Raw genomic sequence first — 23,587 nt, 5'->3', positions numbered from 1 at the left:
GTATGGTGAAGATGCCATTAGTAATCGCCAATGTCAGCGCTGGTTTGCCAGATTCAGGCTTGGAGATTTTGAAGTTAAAGACGCCCCACGTTCTGGTCGACCATCGACCGTTTTTGACGAACAAATTCAGGCTTTGCTGGATGAAAACCGGCGTTGTTCAACACGGGAGATGTCAGAGAAGCTCAGTGTGTCGCATACAACGGTTGAAAACCATTTGAAGAAACTTGGCTACGTAAGGGAGGACGATGTTTGGGTTCCGCAGAGCTTAAAGGAAATAAATGGTCCAACAAAACGGCCAAAACATAATTGATTAATTATAAGTCCCCTGATATAAATAAATCATCTTTAAAAATATTGAAAAAAACGACATGACTTTCTTGCCAAACCAATATTACCAAACCAGTTCCAGAATTAAACTACTTTTTTTAAGTTTAGATATATTTTATTATCATATATCCTTACACTTAGCACGGGTTTACGATCCAATACGTTTATTAACACTTTGTCTATTATTTGCGTTAAGCACGTTTTTTCCATTCAATATAACTATAAATTTGTATTGTTTAATTATGCATAGTGTGTGGTATGTGGATATTTATATTTGTATGCGTGTTCTCCATTCAATTAATCCTAGAATATAAATAAGCCTGGTTTTGTTTTGTAAATGCTATTCTTATTTATCGTTTGGAAGCAAAGTTCATTCCCATTTGCTCGATTTAACAACAGTGTATAAAGTAATGACAAAAGGGCACAATAAAATAAACTATATGAGATACAAAAGCGCATAATAAATAATAGTTTTGAAAATAAATAATTTGTTTAATAGGTGTTGGTGTAAAAGGGCAACAAACTAAATTTGTTGTTATCGAGAGACTCATTTTGTTGGGCGCCCTCCTCTAAGCAACTATTTCGAGTTGGTTCTTACAGCTCGATGGTCAAACTTGGTTCAACAATAATTATTTTTAAAACGTGACCTCTTACGATCTAGGAGTAACAATATTAAAATTTATTGGCTTACAGTTGATCTTACGGCTGTGTAATTGTTAATTTTACTATTGAAATGTCTGAGGCTACGTCTAACTTTGTTCATTATTAGTTCATTATCTTTATCTTTAAGGTTTTTGTAAGCTTGACAGGCAGAACATTTACTCTTCCTAACTTTTTAATTATTCGGTTCGGTTGATATTACCTCATTATTATTGGAGACGTTTGCAGTTTCGGATTTAAGTGGTCTTGACTAAACAATTAATACAGCATTAAGTTGGTCGATCGAAATATTGCACCATTGTGATGTCTAATTTCGGACAAACTTTTTGAAGTAATTTCTTACGGCTAAATTATGTTAATACCAAATTGTTACTTGACTGTAGAGCTCATCGATTAAAGATTTACAACTAATCGAATTCGTTTCTAGTTTAATGTTTGATTCTGATTTGTTTTTTTCGAAAGAAGGCATGGTTATGGGCTAGCGATTTCCATGAAATACCACCAGCAACATTTAGATGTTGTTTTTGTTATTTATAAAATATAGATGCTTACAAGATACAGTAGAATCAAATATAAATTACGTACAGAGTGATGGGGATGAGTGATTGCCAGTTAGCGGGAGAGGAGGGGCAATGCTAACTCTAATACTAGTCTGGGAAAGTCTAACAAACACGTGCTTTAGGCTCTACCAAATAAACAATTAACAATTAATACAATCTTACAAAGCTGCTAGACAATGAAGGTGGTGATGGAGGGGGTGTACGGGGGGTTTAAGGTGTTTAGACAATTAGATTTGGCTTCGATTGCGGATATTGTTAGTAGAAATGCGGCGGCGGCAACGTTTGAGAGGGCAACGTCGTCGGCTGCTGCTCCCATCAGACAACAGAATCCTTGCGTATCCTGCGATTGTTAGCATGTTTTCGTTTTTGGGGGAGAAATAGACAAGACAACAACAGTTGATCAGCAATGGAAGGGCTGGGGATTGGATTATTTTCAGGGGTTTTGCTGCTTAAAACTGTTTTCGCACCACATATAATTCTCAGTCTGAGGGGCCCGCATCACGCCCACGCCGCCGCCCAGTCGGCGGTAGTTCATGCAGCCGCACAAACGCCATTGGTTCGTCTCCGGGTCGTACACCTCGATGGTTTTCAGATAGGCGGACCCATCAAAGCCGCCGACCGCATACAGCTGCCCATTAACGACGGCCAGGCCAACCTAAAACGACAGCGTTTCATCAATTCAAATATTTTTCGACGGGTGAAGGAAAAGGGGGGCGGACAAGGCAAACTCACCCCACTGCGTCGCGAGGTCATGGCCACAATGGGACTCCAGGTGTTGGTCAGTGGATTGTAGCGCTCGGCGGACGAGAGCTCCATGCAATCGTCCCGCCCGCCGACGGCGTAAATGTAGTTGTTGAACACCGCACAGCCCAGGTGCTTTCGTCGCGTGGACATCGGGCTGACGGCCACCCATTTGTTTTGTCTACAATAATTAAATCAGGCATTTTAAATCAAATCAGGCAGTCAGTTTAGGTGCAATCAAAGGGGAGACTCCCCTATGTTGTCGCCCTAAAAAACCGGGGCAACTACAACTATTTTTGGATAATGTATTTTTAAAACCAAAGGGCCGTAGTGCTACAATATCTTAAATTAGTTTTATACACATCTGCTGATTTAAATAGGGGAACTTTTTATGAAACAAGAGTCTAAATAGAATTTAATTGGAATTATGCTATGAAAACAATATATGAAATCATTATTTTTTTGGAAAATGTATTTTTAAAACCAAATCTGCTGATTTAATTCTTGTTTAATAACTAATTAAAATAGTATTTTGAATACGGACTCTTAATATAGGATTTATTTACCTGGGATCGTATCGTTCCACGGTGTTTAGCGGGCACTGTCCATCGGAACCACCGATGGCATAGAGGAATCCTCCAAGGACGGCGACCGCCACTCCCAACCGTCGTGTGGTCATCGGGGCCACCTTCGACCATTTGTTCTCCTTGGGATCGTATCGCTCGACGTGATTCAAGCACTGTACGCCATCCTGGCCCCCCACGGCATACAGGAAACCATCTAGGACGGCCACGCCCACGCTGGTGCGACACGAAGTGGTGGGCGCCACATCGCAGGACCACTGATTCGTTTGCGGATCATAGCGTTCGATGCTGTTTAGATAGCTCTGGCCATCGTGACCGCCGACGGCGTAAAGAAGATCATTTAGAACGGCCACGCCGACTCCGCAACGGCGTTTGCTCATGGGAGCGACCATTTTCCAGTCGTTGGTCTGCGGATCGAAGCGCTCCACGGAGGCGATGGCATCGCCGGAACACCAACCGCCCACCGCAAAGAGCACTTCGCCGCGTCGAGTCGGTTTGCGGGGTCTGGTGCGCGGACCCTGCATCAAGGGACGTTCCTGCGGCAGGAGCAAGTAGTTCTTGGCCTCGTCCACCAGATCCCGGCAGGCCTCGTCGCTGCGCACCAGGAGATCGGAGCCCACCGTGCCGACCAGGAACTTTGGAGTGAGCAGAGGCAGACGGACGTGTTGGAGAACCTAAAACGAAGGGGGAATACAAGAGTTTTTAGTAGCTATTCATTCATAAATTAGTTAGTAACTAAAAGCGATTAGAATCCCAGTAAATGAATAAAGTAAGATACAAAAAACTACGTTATTATAGTACTTTTTTTGAGAGAGCTTTAGTATATTACTAACTCACCTGTGCAAGGTGCTGACGCCGTTCGGCGACGTTGTACTTGAGCCAGGACATGACCGCGTTGAAGACCTGCTCCTCGGAGCGCACGTTCAGCTCGTCGCTGCAGATGATGTCCACCAGCTGGCCGACTGGCAGCAGCAGGAACTCCTCGCTCTCCATCACCTCCTGGAAGTTGTGCTGCGTGAACTTGTCGGCGATGCGCAGCAATTCGCGGCAGGAGTGTGTGTCGGCGAAGGCGCGGATACCCAGGCAGTTGGTGGGGTCCAATTGCCGCTTGAGGAACTCGCAGCAGATGTCCTGAATCTCCACCAGCTGCAGCAGACAGGCGGCAGGCAAGAGTGTTTGGACGTTGGACTCCTCAACAATGATGTGGGCTGTGTAGCAAAAGTCGATGAGCAGCTCCATGGCGTTCTCATCGATGTCGCGTATGGTGACCTCCGTTTGGCGCGATTCCTCCAGCTCTCCGGTGAACATGGCACAGAAATAGGAGCTGCAGGCGGACAGGATTACTCGGTGGGCGAAGATCTTCCGCCCACCTACGTTTAAGACGACATCGCAGAGCTCTCGATGGCGCCGCAGCATATTGAGTTCCGTGAGCGTGACCTTTGGGTGTTTCTCCGACGTGTGTGAGAGGCGGGCGGGCGACGGCGGTCGGTCCACGCCCGTTGATCCGACGGATGAGCCGCCACCGGCAGTGGAATTACCACCCGTTCCGGTGACTGTGGGGCCGCCGTTCCCGCCGCCAGAACCGCCCCCACCGCCCACGCCGCCAGCGCCGCCGGTGGAGCCCGGCAGGTCGCCCATTCTGTTCGCTGCTAAGCGCAGCGGGCCGGAAGCAACCCAACCCCACACGGCGTCTATCTGTGGGTTGAAAAGTGGATAAGATGTACATTAAATAGACGCGAAAAGTTAATAAAATCTTGTGAGGCACCCAATAATTCTGAACTTCGGTTTAAAATGTATCAAAATTTTATCAGTTTCAGTTTAATTAACTTTACAATCTTTGCGGTCTATTTGAAGTCGATTTCAGGTTGAGATAAGAAAGTGGGACGCACTATGTTTATGAAATGCTTAAAATTTAATGTAATTACTTTGGAGCTTAACCGTAACAACTCTTATTGTTTTTGTCTTTTGTGAAACTAATTTCGTTCTGTACTTTCGTACTGTACAACAAAGTTACTTTTTTTTTTTTTTTTCAAATTTTAATGCTTTTTAAATTTGAGTAAAATAAGGTTTTAAACACTGAAAGGAGTAATTTTGATTTATTTTTCCTTTGCTCCACCAACTTTTGCACCGCCCACACACAGACACTGTATGAACCACACATACACACGAACATGAACATTAAGGTGGACATTTTAAATGTTTAATATATAACGTTATCCTTAGTAATTGTTTTTTGTTTTAAACAAACAAAAAGTTTGCCTTATATGTGGTGTGACACTTTCTACCATTTATTACACGATAAAATCACTTAGCAATAGTTAAAAACTATGGTAGTAAAAAAACCATGTGGCTCGTAATGAATTGGTTTTCCTCAAATTTTTCATAGCTGTTTTAATGTTATTAAACCAGATACTTCACTGGGTCACCTTTAAGTTAGGAGGCAACTAGGTCCACCTTAAAGCACTAACACACACACACGCGGCCGATGTTGGGTTGGATGTAGATGTGCCTAGCTGTAGGTGTAGATGTGGGTGTCCCAACCTTTGCGTCTCTGTTCTCCACGGATACAAAGCACGTCCAGGGCCAGCTGCAGGCGGAAAATTTCGAAAATGCAATCTTGCTGCTGGCTTAAAGCGACCACATCGAAGATTTTCCTTGCGCGAAAGGCACTTTTCAGCAGGAAAAACTTGATTTTTTGTGGCCTGGAAAAGTCGAAACACACGATTGTAGGTATTCAGCGTGACCATTCGTACCGTACAAAAAATACCGTGGGTCGGGGTGGGAAAATATACTAAAATCATAAACGGAATTATAGTGTCTTCGCAAGCTGGAACCAGTGGTTAGATTTTAGATATGTATTTTAATGCTAAAAATACTTTTAGCAAGTTACTGAAATTGTTTAGTTTTTATTTATAATAAAATCGCTTGAAAACTCAGATTAACACAAAAACAATAAAAATTTGTGCTACAAAAACGTTAACAATTTTTGTCGGTGATGCCAACTCGATTGAAACGGAAGCGAAATCTGGATTTGTCCAGAGCAAATAGAGGATAGCCATTGTACCACCTGGTAACACTGTTTTTACGCGACTGACGAGGAAGGAAAGCAATTTTCCAGAAGTAAAAAGGCCCATAACATAGTGCAAAATAGATATTAAATTTAAGTACAACGTGTAAATAGATGCAGTACGGATCGCCTCAAATTCCCAAGCAGCGATAAATATTAATTCGAGATTAAAAAGTGGAAAGTACGTGAAAAGAGCAAGAAAAGAAAACGCAAAAAAGTGAGATTGTGTGCGTGCGAAGAATTTTCCGTCTCGCTCGCACCAAAGTGAAGCGCACTCAATTATTTGTGGATGGAGTGGAACGACAACAACAACGACACAGCAACAAAAACAACAGAAAATGCAATAGCTAACACAACAACAACCATTACAAATGCAGAAAATGTTAAGAAAACCACAGAGAGAACGAAAAACAAGAGAACAATAGCGAAAGCGTTAGAATGTAAAGCATTCGATGAATTAAATACAGTACAAGTAAAGCAATTGCATTGGAAATTAAAATTCGTGCGACAAAAGCGGTCGATTGCAAAAATTTTCGAAACTTGGCAGCCATATTTACTACAAAAACAACGCCGTTGTAAATATACGTGACAAAACGCTTACATACACACTCACACATAGTCGTACACCCACACACTCTTGCACTCACACATACCCTCGTACTAAAAGAGAGCAAGAGAGACGCGAACGTGAATTAACAAACAAACAAAAATATTTTGCAAAAAAGACAAACACAAAAATCCAATAAAGTGTATTACATAAACAAACAGAGCGCCCCAATATCGAAATATTATGGAAATTGCACCTCTGATCAATAACGCCGTCGCTGTCGTCACAGCCTCTGCCGCAGTCGCTGCTTCCGCCAACGCCTCTGCCTCTGCCAGCGTCACGCGCAGCAGCAGCAGCAGCAAGGAAAATGATAACGGTAAGCGGAGCTCCAGATGATAAGAGGGGCTTCAGAGTAGGCCCGCAATAAACCATAAACAGCAATCAGGAGATACAGTCGCTACCCCATGTTCTTTTTTCTACGACGCATATTCCTCTATTTAACAACTTTACACTTATTTGTCCATATTGCCTAAACTCATTTCCATACACTTCTATTACGACTTCAGAACTTTAAAAGCAATCTGCAAAAATAGCTAAACTAGGAAAAAAATATACATATGGAAAAAGTTAACCGACTATACTTTTTAAAAAATTCGCTGGAATGGAAAATTGCACACACACATGTTGAGCGCAAACTGTATATCATTTATTTTCATGAAAGAAACTGATACGAAAATTTGAATATTGTTTGCATGGTCGATTTAGTTGAGGTACCTTATAGTTCCGATTATAGAGGTCGGACTGTAGTGCTGAGTGCACATTGCACAAATACTCACCCACACTACCGAGTAGTATCCATGTGCATGTTGCAACACTTTTCAACTGAGGTCGGTGAACTGTGCCGTGAGTTTTTCTTTTCAATTGTTTTTTAGAGGCCAAGCGAACGGAGTAATAGTAGTAGTTTTGCCTTTTATCTCGCTTTTTGTTGTTGCGCAACTGGCAGCGCAGATCATTGGCCAAACGGCCATCCAACGGGTGATTGCGATTACTCAGCAGTTTGCCAAGGTGCTTCAATAGCATTTGCCTCCAATTCCTAGACAGCTTGGCAACAAATAGTCTTAAAGATTATTTTAAGTCACTTACAGTTGCAGCTTATCAATTAATTCTCCTTTAAAAACAAAACCGTTGTTAACTTTCTGAGGGACATTTTAAAGTAAGAACGCTAATTAACATTTTTGAGTTTACAAAACATTCGGTAGACAATTTAGGCAGGCCATAAATCAATCAGCTCAATTTGTAAAACTTGTTTTAACTACATATTCAAATTGTTGAACAGGAAACCCAATAATAATAAAGATACAACTATTCAAAGGAAGTTTACGGATGAGATTAACACAAAAGATTACATAATGAAATGAATAGTAACTATCAAAAATAACTTGTCAATTTTTTAATGTAAAAGTTTTTATGATTTTTCTCTTTGATAATAACAAAAAAAGTTTTGGTCAGCTGGCAATTACCCAAAATTTCAGCCTCTTTGACACCATCCAAGGTCACATAAAAAGTGAAATCAAAACATCAGACGGAAAATAGATATCCTCTAGCGGTTTTCGTAGTTCCATTACCTCACTTTGTTTTTTTTTTTTGTACTATCAATTTCTGGCTCGTTCTCTTATCTCCAAGTGTTTGTTTTTTTTTATTTCAAGTCAACAATCTGGCGCTGCTCGCTTCGCTGACGTTACAAAAAGTGCTAAATATTAACAACAACAATAGTCAGCACAGCAACAACAACCATAACCACAGCAGCGATATCAAAAAACACGAGCAACAAAAGCAACAGCAACCACAACGACGAAACCTCGATATTAAAAGCGAGAATGATGTATTGAACCAATTGCTTAAAAATGGAGCTGTTTTCACCAAAACCGTCACGCCCACAGCGCCCATTGCCATCGAGACAAAGAAGAAGCAGACGCCGCATCAACAGCAGCAGCAGCAGCAACATCAAAATGCACAACAGCAACAACAGCAGCAATGCAGCGCACAGAAACAACGCCTCAACTCATCCATATCATCGACCCACTCATCGATATCAACGAACTCCTCGTACGGCAGCTCCTCCTCGGAGGATGCAACATTGGCAGCATCTGCCGCATTATCGAAATTAACACCAAGAACAAACACCACGAAGGCGTCCAACATTAAATTGCCAGAGAAATCGAAAATTCCGTCCGATATACTTGATGATCTGGCCAGTCGGTTCATAATCAATGTACCGGACATGGAGCTAAACAATCTAATACGAATGTGTTTCCAAATCGAGCTGGCCCATTGGTTCTATTTGGATTTCTTTTGTGCCCCTGAAGCTGGTGTGGATGCTGAGACCCCGAAGTGTGTGCAGAGAAAGCTGCCGACGGTGGGCATCAAGCAATTTGCCATGCAGTTGTTCCAAGTGAGATTTATATTCGGTACATAGCTTCACTCGAAATCTATAACTTTTGTTGTCCTTCCAATAGCACATTCCCTTTTTGAACAAATATTTTGGCACCGTGGATCAAATCCTGGAAGAGTGGAAGAACTATAAGCTGTCGGTGCCGACATATGGAGCTATTTTGGTGTCCGAGGATCACAATCATTGCTTGCTAGTGCAATCCTACTTCGCTCGCAACTCCTGGGGCTTCCCCAAGGGCAAGATAAACGAGAACGAGGACCCAGCTCATTGTGCCACTCGAGAGGCAAGTCAAGAATATAAGCAAATACTAAGTGGGATTATTTTGGTTTATTTCGATCCTCTAAGTTCGTATTGTTGATATGCTGTTGAATGATTTATTAAAACATTTTTGTAAATATATTTAAAATGCATAGAATTAACAAATGCTCACGGATTGGTTTTTAGTAATATTCTGAGTTGGGTTTTAAACTATCGTATTAACTCTTTTTGAGGCAGAAAAGAAGGATGGGTATATTTTATAAGAATATCAATCGAATGTGAACATGTTTTCTGATCATTATTTGAACTCCTGCAGGTTTATGAGGAGACCGGGTTCGACATCACGGACACCATCGATGCCAACGACTACATCGAAGCCTTCATCAACTACCAGTACACGCGGCTGTACGTGGTGCGCAACATACCGCTGGACACGCAGTTCGCGCCCCGCACCCGCAACGAGATCAAGTGCTGCGAGTGGTTCCGCATAGATGCGCTGCCGGTGAACAAGAACGATGCCATATCGAAGGCCAAGTTGGGCAAGAACTCCAACTCCTTCTTCATGATCATGCCGTTTGTGAAGCGCCTGAAGAAGTGGGTGGGCGAACGGAAGGCCGGTATCGAGCCGCGTCGTCGCAAGTGCTCCGGCCAGCAATCTCCCCCGAAAGCGGGTTCTCCCACAAACATCAATGGGAGTTGCAAGAAGGACGCCGCCAAACTGCGAAATGATTCGCGGCGTCAGCGACACAAGTCCATGGGGGATTTGGATGGTGTCAAGTTGAATAATCTCAATGGCAAGGTGGTGATCGCTCAGCCGGGAGCGGGAGGATCAGCAGCAGCAGCCCCCGCCTCAGCCACCGCTGCCATCAATCCGATGAACATCTGCAATAGCAATGGGAAGCGCAATAAACAAAACGCGGCTGCGGGCAGCAATCAAACAACGCCACTAACAACAGCAACGGCAGCCATGCCGAATGGATCAGGCGGCGGCAGCACAATATCCTCGAAGCGTCAACTGTTCCATAGCCAAAGTCAGAACGATGCACAGCAGTCGGCAAGCAATGAGAAGGTGAGTCTATTTGGTTTTTGTCTAAAATGTACTTTTGTCCTACCACTGATTATTTAGCAGATTGTCAGCTCCTTTGATTTAATACGCAAGGAGAAGCAGCAACAACTTAAGGCAGCTAAGGCGCAGAAGCAACAGCAGCAGCAACAACAACAACAGAGGTTGCGCACCATGTCCCAAAGTGAGAAGCCATGCAATCCCCAGCAGCCAATTAAGATTCTGGGACAACAGCAGTCCACAACTAGCGTTGATATAATAGCCATGCTATCGGCAGCGGCTGCAGCTCAAAAGACACCAAAGAACGAGCAGCAACAGCAACCACAGCAGCAACAGCAGCAGCAAAGACCACGACCAGCTTCGGTTTCGCTGAACTTTGGAGCCGGCAGTGCCGCAGGAGCCACACCAACGGCCCCGGATGCCCAGGACATGCACAAGCTGCAGCGCATGGCTTCGGGCACAAACTTGAGGATTCTGAAGCGAGCGCAGTCGCAGCAACCGCCGCAGCAGCAACAGTTGCAGCAACAGCAGTTGCAACATCAACAGCAGCAGCTGGGCACTGACTTTACGCCCAATTTCAATTCGTGGACGAATTTCTCCTTCACCAAGAACTTCATAGCAAATGTGTTTTGCTAAACTTTTCATTTCTTTCGAGTCAAAAATCTTTCAATCCTTTTCAAATTCTCAATCGTTGCATTTCCCAGCAAAAGATCAAGTTACCGGGAACACCGAATAGTTTAGCAGGCTCTGTGGAGTTGAAGAACTCGCGCTTTGGGGGACAGAAACTTTGGAGACTTGCCACAAAATGAAAGCATGCCAATTGCATTTAACAAGTTCATTTGTTATAAAACTAACTCTACAACTACCAACACTATAGACAACTAATCATGTCTAGTCCTAGGCTTTGGAGACTATGTATAAAAGTAAAGTTTCCCGATCTCTTAACTGGAGATTCAACTTTCCACACTTATTCTACATTAGGGAACTGCGAGCACACTCAAACTCAAATTCAAAAATTGAATGCGATCAATTGTATAGGACATTTTTAATACGAAAAAACAACACGTTTTCATACCAAAAAAGAAAAGAAACAAAAACGAGAGTCTTCCGCTCAGCACATGTAAAGTAATATTTTGTAAAAACACAACAATCGCTACTCGGCCTTAAGATCCGAGTGCAAACGAACAGATTGAGTATAATTATGTTAGAATCCTTCTTGTATAAGCTAAAATCGTTTGTTGTGAGCCAAGTGAACCAAGCCTACTTCGAGCCGAGTGCTCGCCGTTTGAATGTATTTTTAGAGAAAACCAACAAACTAAATCTAACTTAACTAAAGCGTAGCTTTAAACCGCCCCAAAGTACGGATCGTTTTGCTTTAACTTCAGAGTCCACCGTTGACTTTTTACAAGGGCAACAAAACGCTTCTGCGGGGCGAGAATGAGATGATAAGCAAATAAAGTTTCTGGGCCGTATTACTTACTGCCCGCCCCACCTACGAACGATGGACGAGAGAGCGAGAGAGAGAGAGATGTGTAAGAAAGAATACAAATAATAACAATGTAAATAATTAAATTGTGATATAGTATTTCTTAGCACAATTGTGATCTTAACAAACGGCTGGCAACTACAAAAACTTTTATAAGCAAACCACAAACAATACCATTTTAATCAATCAAAAAGGGCCCCGCACAAACCGTTCAAAATTGATACCCATTTTCCCCACAATCAGGGGCAATATCAGGCATATCTTAGCAGAAAACGTTTCGTCAATGCATTCTTGACCACTTGGGGAATGCAAAGCTAAATATGAGAAAGCAAAACATTTAACGAATTTAAATTAGTTTAAAATTGAATGCTTAAAACGTCTTCAATCATGGTAAATTTGTATGATATACACGAAGTAAGTTGAAAGTATTTGAGCGATTTGTAATTTTATGAAAACCAGCAAAGGAGTATATTTTTGTGAGCCACTAGTGCGTAAGAATGAGGAAGAAAAGCCTTTTAAGAAATGTTAAGTCTTTTGATAACTAAGCTTTTCTACCGAGCCAAGTTTCCTATAATTCGTAAGCATGTCGCAACATGTTAACTAACTTCTCCATCAATCATCGTAGTCTCCAACGTGTGAAACAGTTGCCTATTAGCGTATATCTTTAGACTAAGCAATGATCAGCAGCGTCTCCAAAGTTGTAATCTCAGAGTTTTAGCACCAAAATCAAAAGAAGTTCCCTGTAACTCGGTCTTTTATGTACAATTCAATGCTAGTTATTTAAGCAAAATCGGAAAGAAGTTTGCATTTGCTTTCAATCTTTTACCACTGACTTTTAAAGCTTTTTGAAAAGCCATATTAATTTTTATTTTACATGTTCACAATTAAGCAGCAAAATTTGTTTTTAACTTTTCTCATTTTAATTTGGATTCTGTTCATTTTACTAAAAAAAAAAAGTATATTTAAAACTTATATTTTTGGAAATTTTTCAAAAAAAGGTTTCCATTCGTCGTAGACAAATGCCCAACGAAATTGGCAAATTATTTTGATTCACAAATTTTAATGAATTGTTTTCCTCTATTGTACAAAAAAGCTTTATTTCCTTGGACATTTGTCTTGGCAAAACAAAAAACTTATCCAGCAAGCAATAAATATCAAATTACCAGAGCTCCCAATAATCGGTATCTCGTTCTTGTTGTCAGAAAAAAGAAACCACTTGCTTCCTGACACAAAAAAACTTTTGCTTCGAGTCCGTTTCTTTAATTTGTTTTCTTGAGTAAACAGACCTCTTAAAAAATATTAATTTCATTACACGTATTTTAAGAGCTCTGCAAATATAAAACAAGAACAATATTGTTTACACAGCTTAAAAAATTACCAGAAACCTCAGAATTCAAATTTTGTTGTAAAAATAGAATCAAAATACAAAGCAAAGTGAAATATTTCAATTAAGGAACTCAACGCAGTCCAATCCGACACCTTTTAATTGCAATCGTCTTAAACTCCTCAAACCCGAAAACAATATTTTATTTTTTACTTAAACTTTTTGTGCAAAAAACATAGACATAGCGTTAATTAACTTTAGTAAAGGGCTCCCGGATCAACAACAGACAACATTAAATTTAAGAGAACGTTGGACGAGTGAGGACTTGATAAATTGAAATCTTGCCAACACCAGAAGTCTGCACCGCCCGACGATCCGAATACTCGCTCCAAGCTAAATTTGCTATGCATTTTAACCCCCGTATCCGATAAAAAACAAAAGCGAAAAACAAATCTGTAAACACGTCCAAAACAAAAAATGGAGGAATTGGGTACACCAGAATAGATTTCTTGAAAAAAATATAACCGAAAAAATAATTTGAGAGAAGAAATTTAACTTTCAAAATTTTTAGATTGAGCAATTCTGTTCTTGTGTAAACACCTCCTTGAAAATCATACGATATCAAAATACAATTCGTAGAATATAATGCCAAAACTACAAAAAAACGAAAAACAAAGTTAACTCTCCAATCCAGAACAATTGTAACGTAAAAAGATTATCAAATAACTAATTTGTGGCAATATATATTTCCCATATTTTTCCCCCAAAATTCCGGCAATAAATTGATGTACCAAGTTTTAAGCACCTGCTTTTCATTTACTTAACTGGGATTGTTATTTAAGAGAGTTTCTTATGGGTTGCTTAAAATAAAATTACTAATTTATTTATTTTTTAGCTGAGGTAACTTAATGGTAGCTATGTGCATTCACTGCCGTCAACATTTATGTATTTTCCCTGCTGCAAAGTTAACTCCTTGTCCAGACTTATAAACTGCCCGCCGGAATAATCAGTTAGAAGAGATTCCGAAAGATTGCGAAACTCCCTGGGTCGCATTTGGCTCCTGACGTATGGCACCTGGCGGGTATCGGGCTCCACCCGTTTCCTGGGATCAATGGTCATGAATCGACCATTTTGATTGTGTCGCGAGTTCATGTGCATCATATAATGGCCGGGCTGAATCGTTTCTTTACACCTGGGATAGGGACAATGGAGGTTTCGTGCACCCTTGTGCCACTTCATGTGCTGCACATATCGTCCCCACACACGGAATCTTCGATCGCAGTCCCCATAGCGGCACTCATATATCTTCGGTTCGTGGTCCGCGGTGGAAAATACCGTTTCCATGTTTCCGTGTTGCTTTACGTGACACTTGTAGGATCTTTGGAACTTGAAATACATGTTGCACTCCATACAGAAGTACTCTAACGAATTGTGGACGCTGTTTTCGTGCCGAATGACATCGAAGAATCGTGGAAATAGCTGGTGGCATTTTAGGCAAAGGAATTCCAGATCCCTGCCCCCATCACTGGTCTTAAAGTGGTCCATTGTCGTCATGTGCGTTTGAAGTTCGCGAAGTTTGGGAAAACCCGAGCCACACTCACGGCAATAGTAGACAGGATTTGGCCGTGCTTTTCCACTGTGCATCCGGATGTGGGACAGGATTTCGAGGACCTGATCGCAACAGGTGCACAGCATCCTAGTGGTCTTGGTCTTGTCCTTAAATAACTTGGTTATCGCCAGACCATCGCGTGCCAGACCAACGGAAAAGAAATCTTGAGGCGTGGGATCAAAGAGCTCATCCTCTACCAGTTCCAATTCTTTGTTTTGACCCAATTGATCTTCATCCGGCAGATCAGTGACATCTTCTCGGGGGAATTCCCCCTCATCCTGCAAAGAGTCAACCTCCGATTTCACCTGAAACGCCATGGAGTCGTCTATGTCAAGGGGTTTTTCTTGAATTTCTTTTTGTGCTTTGCTCCACCTTTCCAGGGATTCAGTTATATGTAAAACCTCGTTAAAACACTGTTCACAAATGCAGGAATTGTCTCCCAGGATGGTGACCTAAAAAATGCATGTTAGTACTTAAACAGGAGAATAGGAGAATTTCTATCAAACTCACATCAATTTTGTAGCTCTCGAAGAGTCTTTGCAGCAGTTTGTTGGCCAATTTAAATTTGCTCTTCTCCAGGTCGATATCAAACGCCCGATTTTCCTTGCATAGTTTACAGAGTCCTTCTTCAGACATTTTTCAATAAATTTTTGTTAATTACTTATTCTAAAAACTCTATTGATAAACTATAGCTGCCAAATAATCAATGTTTCCATCGATGTTTACCAATCGATACTATCGATGAAGCTCTAAAATCTAAAACATCGCTGGTTTTCAAGCACTATCGATAATTTGGACACCACTATAAAGAGCTGGTAGTAACATTGGTAAACAAATGTATCGATATGATAACTGGCGATGTCCCAGAATGTATGTAGCTTTTTAGTGTTTTAATCTTAGTCAAGTGAAGAGGGATAAACTATTCAACTAATTCCTTGTTCTTTTGTGATTTTAAATTATTCCACTGCTGATGCATAAGTTGCAATTTTTATTAAAAACGAAAAATTTGTTTCTTTTAATGCATTTGTCGAACCCTTAAAGGCGAGGATGACAATAGCCTTTAAATCTTTCCATTTTCCGTTTCAGCCGTCATTTTCCGTTTTTACCAAATGTACATGGGATACTTTTTTCTGCGAGATATGAAATTACTTATTCTAAGACATTTTTATCACAAAGAAGGGACGGAAATGCCATTTTTTTAAATGTTCGTTAAATTTAGTTTAATTCAATTTTAATCAGATTCTTGAGAACTAGTAGTGCCGATACCCACTACTTATCGATATGCCGCAACGGCAGCCAGAATCGCGAACCAGTTCGATACTTGTGCACCAGAACGCAAAGTACAACAGGATTTTTTTCGTTCGGTGTGACGTGAAAAGTGCACATAATAATTGTTCAAATTAGCTTAAGTCCAGTTAACTAGCCAAACAAATAGCCATGGTAGGTAGCTGTAACGCAATAAGGGCGAATAAAGGTATTAACATGCTGACGCAGCGACGTGTGGCCGTGTGTACGTGTGAGCCGCGCATTAATTACATTGTGTGCGTTTGTGAGGCCGTGTGTGCGTGTAAAAAAAAGCGGCCGCCGCGTCACAATACAAAATTGTGCTTCGATTTTTCCTAATTGCATTTCGATTTTTCACGTTTTCCGATGTAATTTTCCTGGATCAGTCGTTTGCGGAAAAGATAACGGGCCTGCTGGCACGGCCAAACCAACAAGATCCAATTGGACCGGAGCAGCCCTGGTATCTCAAATATGGAAGTCGACTACTGGGCATTGTGGCCGCCTTCTGTAAGTCATATTTAGCGTAAAATTGAACCATCTTTTAAACCCCTTTTTAGAACAAAAGAAATAAGAAAAGCAGCCGTGACATTGGGCGGCCCAAAAATATGTTGCATCGATTTTTGTGTACCAACCGTTGTTGTTGCTGTTATCTATTTGTAGGTGTAGGAGTGTGTTGGATTGTGTTCGTGCATGTGTGTGTGTACGCACGCTCTCTGACATTGATAAAGGAAGAAATTGAGTGAGAGAAAGCGGAGAAAGGAAACACAAAAAGGATACAGAAATTCGTACACAGGAATAAATGTTTACAATTGTTGAGTATTTTTATACTCATATAATTATTTTGATAAAAAAAAAATATGTAAAAAAACTTAGATTAATTTTTAATTTTGTTAGTTTTTTTTTAACAAATCAATTTATTTTTCATTTCAATGTTGGACTGTTATTTCTGTGTGTGGAAAATCGGAAAAAGTGTGAAGTAGGTTTTCTGTGTCAAGTTTGGCGCTCTATTTTTTTTCCATAACAAATGAAATTCTCTCTGGTCATTCACTCAAAATTCACACAGCCTTTTGTTTATCAGCATCCCTTGCTTCATTCTCTGCCTCTCTCTGTTTTTAACTTTGTTTCGACTGATTTGCGTATTTTCTTTGTTATCTGTGTATATGCAATTTAATTTTCTGGAAATGTGTTTCTCTCACTTGGGAAATGGTGAAATTTCTATCAAGCACTTGTTGTCCAACAAACAAACAGTATCCACTTAAAATCAATATAAATAGCTGAATACCTCAATTAAGGGAGCAAACTCACTCGTGCGGCTTCTACAATGAACCGGTTGTGCTTCTGTAAAATAAAACCAAAAGTCTATGATTAATAAACAATTTTATAAGCCGTGGAGCACAATGACTTCTAACCCAAGTTGGGTCATTTTGTCTGGTTTTATGAACCGCAATAACCTCAAAACCTAGATCGAATTTCGCAAAACGTAAGAAAAAACTTACAAAGGAATCTTTATTAAATAAGAAAAGTCGTGGTCTCCCTCGTTTTCTAGAGTACTTTTTCCAGCTACCCGTATCCAATTATTACGTCGAGCCATTTATTTATCTTAGAATTAAAGTCGTTTGTGTTGTTTACTCTTTGTTTATGCTTTTATCATAGACGAAAAGCAGCTGATAAAATATTCTAATGTAGTTAGCTTGTACGCCCCTAGCGATATGAAGTTGAATTTGGAGCATTTTTTCCATAAACGTCTAGTAACAATTTGACCAACTGTTTTCGATGCTTTTTGTTACGCTTCTATGGCTGGCTTTGTTGTTAATTTATAAATAAAAGAGAGGTGGGCACATAAAAGTTCAAAATTGGCACACATATGAGTCAGCGAAGTAGATTAGATTGCGTTCCCAAATTTTAACTAGTGGGTTAATGTGATTAACATTTTTGTAGGAGTTCCTGGGTCAGTGCTAACAGATAAGGAAATACGCCTTTCATTAGAAATCAACCAAGTTCAAAACTTTTACTATTGCTGTTTAAAAATTTAATCAGTTTAAGGCCTGCTTATTCCCTAAGCTTATATTATTTTTTATACAATAGTTACCTATATTAAATCCAATTTACATTTACCTCCTTTCAGTTGCCATTCTCTTTGGCCTGTGGAATGTGTTCTCCATTCTTACACTCAGTGTATCCTGCCTTGTGGCGGGAATCATACAAATGGTGGCAGGATTTGTGGTAATGCTACTGGAAGCGCCCTGCTGCTTCGTCTGCTTCGAGCAGGTGAACATGATCGCGGATAAGGTGGACTCCAAGCCCCTGTACTTCCGGGCTGGACTTTATATTGCGTGAGTTGCTAATAATGTAATGTGAAAACTTCGTTGTTTAATGTTTATTCAATTTTTAGCATGGCTTGTCCGCCCATCATCTTGTGCTTCGGATTGGCCAGCTTATTCGGCAGTGGCCTGATCTTCGGCACTGGCGTGGTTTATGGAATGATGGCGTTAGGCAAGAAGTGAGTAAGGGGTACTAGTCACTATGGTAAAAATCGTTATGAAATTTAAAACGTCCAAGAATTTTTTTCAAAACGAAAAGACTCTTCAAGGAACGTTTAAAGAATTTTAACGCGATTTTTATAATTAATCTGGGGGTTAGTTCAGTTGCTAAGTGAGCGGAGGAGCGTGTGAAATTAGTTAGCTAAGCTAAGCCATTTTTGCTAATCGAAACCAATTGTTTTCTTTATATTCCCACGATGTGCTTGCCACTGTGAAAACGCTTAATAAATATAAACTAATACGTAGAGCTTCTCGGGAGGACATGGCCGCCGCTGCCACATCGCCCACACAGATGGCCGGCAGTCAGGCGGGCGGTCAGATGCAGATGGGCGGCGATCAGCATATCACACTCATGGAAGATCCAGACGTCTGGCGCCCCACATAAATGCCCAGTCGCGCGATTAGTAACTGCCAAAAAGAAACCACAACTCTCACACCCTCAGATACAGATACTCAGATACACCCAAACACACACACACACACACACACACACAAAACAATCCACTAGAATTGCAAACGATGCAGAAATTGATCGAGTAACAAATATTTTACGGCGCCTAGTTTTTAGTGTTCGTTCCAAGGAAAAATGTAACTAGAAGACAAACAAAATCAGCGTTGTAGGGCATCAGAGAACTAGAATACAGAACACCCCACCAATTACAAAAAGAAATTGAACGAAATTCTCATTATTGTTGAAACCGAAAGTGTTAGTAATCAAAGTGTTTTTTGGGCAAATGCATTTTTGTCATTCGTCCGTTTTTGCATGTCCTTCGTATTCGTATTCAAATTTTTTTTAATGTCTTTCGTCGAGCGGTTGGTGTTGTTAAAAACTACAGTTAAATATATTATACGCATAGAGAAACTACTGATAACAATAACGTAATACACATGTCGTACTGCAGCAAGCATATATTTTTAGTGAGAAACTATATTTGAAAGCTAGCCGAACGCAAAAGAAACCTATAAGTAAACCACAGCTTCCACACACTCTCACACACAGCTAAAGCTAATGAAAAGCCACTGATGATATGGAAAAGTGAAAATCGAGAAAACTAGAGCAATATGTACAACTCAGAAAGTATTAACTTTATATGCTTTGCTTCAATGTAAACCATACAATTAAATGTTAAACGTTGTTTGAGAATGAATTTGCTCGCAAGATAGCCACAAATTGAAATTGAACATAATCAAGCATACAAATAGATATATATACAACCAGTTGAGGATTTACCAGTTCTATTTTTTACATGTTGTAAACAAGAAATGTCCATTTAAATTTCTAGGCATTCTTAGAAGCTTTTTAATTTAGACAATCACTTGGTTAATAGGTTTTCTTTATCGGGCTTCGTATTATTTCTCATTTGCTAGAAATATGTGTCTTTAGTTTTTTGGTATACCTAAGTTATTTATAAGTATTTATTCCAACCATTTTAACTTTGATAGTCTGAGAAAAACTTCTTAATTGTTTCTATTGTTGCCCTTGGCTTTCTTCCCCCAAGAAGCATTCCAAATTTGTTAAAATTATAGGTTATTGTATCTTTATTTATCATAACTTTAAGCAGGCTTTATTTGAAAAATACTCGCAAGAATTTGTTACATATAGCCTTCGATGGAAACTGATAATCTCACCTGAAGTAATATTGAATCGAAATAAATTTGTTGAAATTTGTTATTCAATGAACGCAACACTAAAAATGAAATCATGTAAAATATTTCGTTAACAATTGAAGGCGCATGAATCAAATATCAATGTTTTTGTACATGCCACATGAAACTGTCCAAAACCCTGCCGTTAAAGCCAATTACATCAATCGGTGGCCAACAGCGAGAAACAAAATTATACGATTTACGCTACAACAACTCGTTGATAACTTTGCTGCGCCTATGAGATCACTGAAGGCAAATACATTTTGAGCTTTTCCTAAATTCAATATTTTATTGTAGATTTGTATTTTGTAGAGAAATGTAAACTATTAAATAGAGTTTACCTGTGTATAATTTTTGAAAAAACCTATTCTTTTACTTTTCCGTAATTCATGGAAATACACAACATTTGGTATTCTATTATGTAATGATAAAAGTTCCCGAGATAGAGTTTAAAATACCCCTTTCACACAGGTGGACCTCTTAAGTAGTTAATAATGTATTTTTGCTTTGTCTATAGCACATATTAAATTCTTAGTTCCTGTAGATCCCGGTATTTCATAAAGTATTTATAGATGCTTTAGTTTTTTTTTGTTTTTTTTTTTTAGCAAAATAGTTTGCACGCATCGTGCGATATTAAACATTCTGGCTGTTCTTTCGTCCTTTTGGTTCTATGTAGGCAACATCACAGTTTTTAGTTGAGCACTTGTAAAGAGTCTATTATTTCGTATTATAGATTATAGATTTGTAATCTTGAAATGCAAAAATCTAAAAGTTTATTTATATTAACAGAGCATCCTCTGAAGATATGCGGGCAGCGGCTCAACAAACCTTTGGAGGTGCCACGCCCCAGACGAACGACCGAGCGGGGATTGTGAACAACGCCCAGCCCTTCTCCTTCACCGGGGCCGTGGGCACAGACAGCAATGTGTGATCGACGAGCTAGCTGATCGGGAAATCGCAGAAGTGGAGGGCTTGGTGTGCCGTGAGAAAACAAGACTCAAAACGCAACATTTGAAGGGCAAACCCAACCAAGAGAACATCAGCAGGCAATCTACATAATCATGTGCAATTTCCAATTGTTCAATAACCGAGGCAGAAGAATCATAGGTGTTTTTAAATCCGATTAGCTCTGATCTCTTTCTAGAGCTGTCCAAATTATTAAATCCGATGACCCCCTTGAAGGAAAAATTAATAAAAAATATCAGATCTGTATTAAATGTATGTATATGTATATTGTGTTAAATAGCGTTTTGCGTTTTCTATATCCTATTATTGTGTTGCCTGTGTCCCATCATTCCAAAAAAATTTGGTTCAACTAAGTAGAAATTGCAAATAAATTATTGAACGACATCACTAGCGAGGTGACAAAGAGATCATGTAAAATTTATGTTTAGTCATAGTTTAAATATACCTTAAATATATTTAAATGCATAATAATAAAATGTTTAAATTAATGCAAAATAAAACTATAAATATGTAAACCATATTAAAATTGAATTATACATACTTTAAATTATGTTAAATAAAATTAATTATACAAACCATCTTTGTATCTTGTGGAAGAAAACCCAATTTTGATTTAGAGTTATGAACATTTTTTATTGCTGACACATTTTGCCTTTAAAACAAAATATGCGGTCAAAAACAATTTAGATGATTTGTACTTTCATAATTTTTCCTTTCACCATAAAAACAATTTCTATTTAAAAAACAGATATTAAAACAAATAATCATGTTTAAGATTCGATGGATGCGCTTTCCTTAGATTGCTTTGGATCATTCTCAAAGGACCCCTCCTCGATAATTTCCACGGTATCTTGTCCGCCGGACTTGCCACCGTTATCAGATTGAGCGGCATTATCCGCGGAATCATCTTCTTGCAAATCATTAGCAGAGTCATCAGAATCTTGGGAAAAATCCCAACGGAAACGACGGTCACTAATCACATCGTTGTCCTGAGCTTCCGCGGACATAGTAGCAGCAATTACCACGGCCAAAACACCTACAGATAGATAAATTATATAGTTTATATATCCTTTTCCTAGACTTCTCCTTCAACTCACCGAAAAACAGGAAGAAAACCTTGTCGAACTGCATATTTGTTAATTGATCGTAGCTGGCGATGCCTTTGAAGCTGAGTGAGTTCTCAGCTCCAGCTTATATACCCAATTTGGCAGTTGTATGGCAAATTGTGCGACCCAAGTATTTCACTACCCCAAGATGAACGAATTAAAAAACTAACAAAATATTAGCATAGCTATTGAGTTCGAGGTTTTTGGAGAATACTCAAGGTTGGCATATTTAGGCCGTGCTTGGGAATTTCGGCAGCTAGAATTATGTTTTGAATTGGGACTGGGCCTAATGATGAATAATACAAATTAGATAACAAGTTTTTTTTTGGAAAACATGGTCCCGACATATATATAGGAATTTTGGAATACCTAAAATATATTTTATATTTAAGTTAAAGTACGTATATTCTACATTTTACACAGTTAAAAAATTGTATATGCATTGCCGCTTAACATTGGGTAGCCGAAAAGTATGCAATACTGTCCCTTTATGAAAAATATTTGAGAGATTTGATCGTAAAAGTGGCTGCTTTTGGTATCGTAGATCGTAAAATTTAATAAAAGAAATTAAGCATGAATTTTAAGTTTTACAAAATTTTAAAATTGAAGGGTGATTGATGACTTAAATTAAAAGACATCTTTACTTTTGTTTACTAAAACAGTTTTAAAAACTTTTAAATAACTTTACAAAAGAATCAGTTTAAATTGCGTATTCAAATAAATTTATTTTTCACTAAAACATAATAATCTCTTTTATATTCTACTGCAGCCGGTTTATTTTTGTTTAGGGGTTTCCAGTTGAAATATTTTCAAGTTGATTTTGATCTGTTTGAACATAGAGGAATTTAATTGATTGAGCCCACATAGGTAAAGCATCTGTCTAGACATCCTTTTCAAAAAATGGCAGGGGATCTTTCTTTTTACGTAACTCAATGTAGCAGAAAATCCTTTTGTCCCCGCCATTGTATCTTAGCAATCGATCGTAAGCCTGCCATTGGGGCAAAGTATCGATTACGCGATTCGATTGAGCAGGCAAAATAGTTTGGTGGACGAAGATGTGGGTCAAGTGTTTGGGTACAGAGTGGATTTCAGCTGAAGGGAAACCAGATAGAGATATTCTCACAGCGTGTCTTTGGAACCCACCGAAACGCTTTCAAGACACCGAATTTTCTCTGGCTAAAGCGCCGCAGGACAAAACTCAGCGATGACAGGCCCAATTCTCTGGAGTGTGAAGGAATTTCTCGGCTCGCAGCATGAATTTTGGAATGGTCCGGCTTTTGGGCTGCCTGCTGCTTAACATATTAGCACCAGGACATCAAAGGACAGCTGAAAGTGTCAACAGTTTTTGCCAAACGCTGTCGGCGAG

The 23,587-nt window shown here is 39.6% G+C and overlaps 5 protein-coding genes across 9 annotated transcripts; 2 read left to right on the top strand and 3 right to left on the bottom strand.

Moving 5' to 3' along the window:
* Positions 1–420: 420 nt before the first annotated feature.
* LOC108096379 (kelch-like protein diablo) lies at positions 421–5,638 on the bottom strand. Of its 3 annotated transcripts, XM_017197934.2 has the most exons (6): positions 5,414–5,638; positions 3,710–4,567; positions 2,855–3,546; positions 2,280–2,469; positions 2,015–2,202; positions 421–1,887 (listed from the first exon to the last, which is right to left on the bottom strand). In XM_017197934.2, exons 2-6 carry the CDS (start codon positions 4,508–4,510, stop codon positions 1,863–1,865), a joined length of 1,896 nt encoding a protein of 631 aa, XP_017053423.1. In that variant the 5' UTR covers positions 4,511–4,567; positions 5,414–5,638; the 3' UTR covers positions 421–1,862. The 3 variants fall into 3 exon arrangements, with proteins under 3 accessions (XP_017053423.1, XP_017053421.1, XP_017053420.1); XM_017197932.2 differs by having other exon boundaries at positions 421–2,202; positions 5,299–5,638; XM_017197931.2 differs by having other exon boundaries at positions 421–2,202.
* Positions 5,639–5,921: 283 nt separating this feature from the next.
* On the top strand, positions 5,922–13,870 carry LOC108096331 (m7GpppN-mRNA hydrolase dcap-2). Of its 2 annotated transcripts, none has more exons than XM_017197865.2 (5): positions 5,922–6,862; positions 8,193–8,938; positions 9,003–9,221; positions 9,513–10,265; positions 10,326–13,870. In XM_017197865.2, exons 1-5 carry the CDS (start codon positions 6,730–6,732, stop codon positions 10,893–10,895), a joined length of 2,421 nt encoding a protein of 806 aa, XP_017053354.1. In that variant the 5' UTR covers positions 5,922–6,729; the 3' UTR covers positions 10,896–13,870. The 2 variants fall into 2 exon arrangements, with proteins under 2 accessions (XP_017053354.1, XP_017053353.1); XM_017197864.2 differs by having other exon boundaries at positions 10,323–13,870.
* A 56-nt stretch (positions 13,871–13,926) lies between these two features.
* Positions 13,927–15,392, bottom strand: LOC108096332 (histone-lysine N-methyltransferase PRDM9). The gene is made up of 2 exons (XM_017197866.2): positions 15,189–15,392; positions 13,927–15,130 (listed from the first exon to the last, which is right to left on the bottom strand). The coding sequence occupies exons 1-2, from the start codon at positions 15,312–15,314 to the stop codon at positions 13,985–13,987; spliced, it is 1,272 nt and encodes a 423-aa protein (XP_017053355.1). The 5' UTR covers positions 15,315–15,392; the 3' UTR covers positions 13,927–13,984.
* A 588-nt stretch (positions 15,393–15,980) lies between these two features.
* LOC108096418 (calcium channel flower) lies at positions 15,981–21,582 on the top strand. 2 transcript variants are annotated; one of them, XM_017197999.2, is made up of 5 exons: positions 15,981–16,118; positions 16,349–16,469; positions 18,088–18,295; positions 18,355–18,462; positions 18,749–20,202. In XM_017197999.2, exons 1-5 carry the CDS (start codon positions 16,116–16,118, stop codon positions 18,885–18,887), a joined length of 579 nt encoding a protein of 192 aa, XP_017053488.1. In that variant the 5' UTR covers positions 15,981–16,115; the 3' UTR covers positions 18,888–20,202. The 2 variants fall into 2 exon arrangements, with proteins under 2 accessions (XP_017053488.1, XP_017053487.1); XM_017197998.2 differs by lacking the exon at positions 18,749–20,202 and adding an exon at positions 20,939–21,582 and having other exon boundaries at positions 15,982–16,118.
* A 303-nt stretch (positions 21,583–21,885) lies between these two features.
* Positions 21,886–22,259, bottom strand: LOC108096157. Its single transcript, XM_017197538.1, has 2 exons — positions 22,213–22,259; positions 21,886–22,151 (listed from the first exon to the last, which is right to left on the bottom strand). Exons 1-2 carry the CDS (start codon positions 22,244–22,246, stop codon positions 21,886–21,888), a joined length of 300 nt encoding a protein of 99 aa, XP_017053027.1. The 5' UTR covers positions 22,247–22,259.
* Positions 22,260–23,587: the final 1,328 nt, after the last annotated feature.

The sequence above is a fragment of the Drosophila ficusphila genome, unplaced genomic scaffold, assembly GCF_018152265.1.
Source record: "Drosophila ficusphila isolate 14025-0441.05 unplaced genomic scaffold, ASM1815226v1 contig_106, whole genome shotgun sequence".
Classification (NCBI taxonomy): domain Eukaryota; kingdom Metazoa; phylum Arthropoda; class Insecta; order Diptera; family Drosophilidae; genus Drosophila; species Drosophila ficusphila.
The sequence above is the reverse complement of the archived record's forward strand: the minus strand, read 5'-3'. Positions and strand labels throughout refer to the sequence as shown.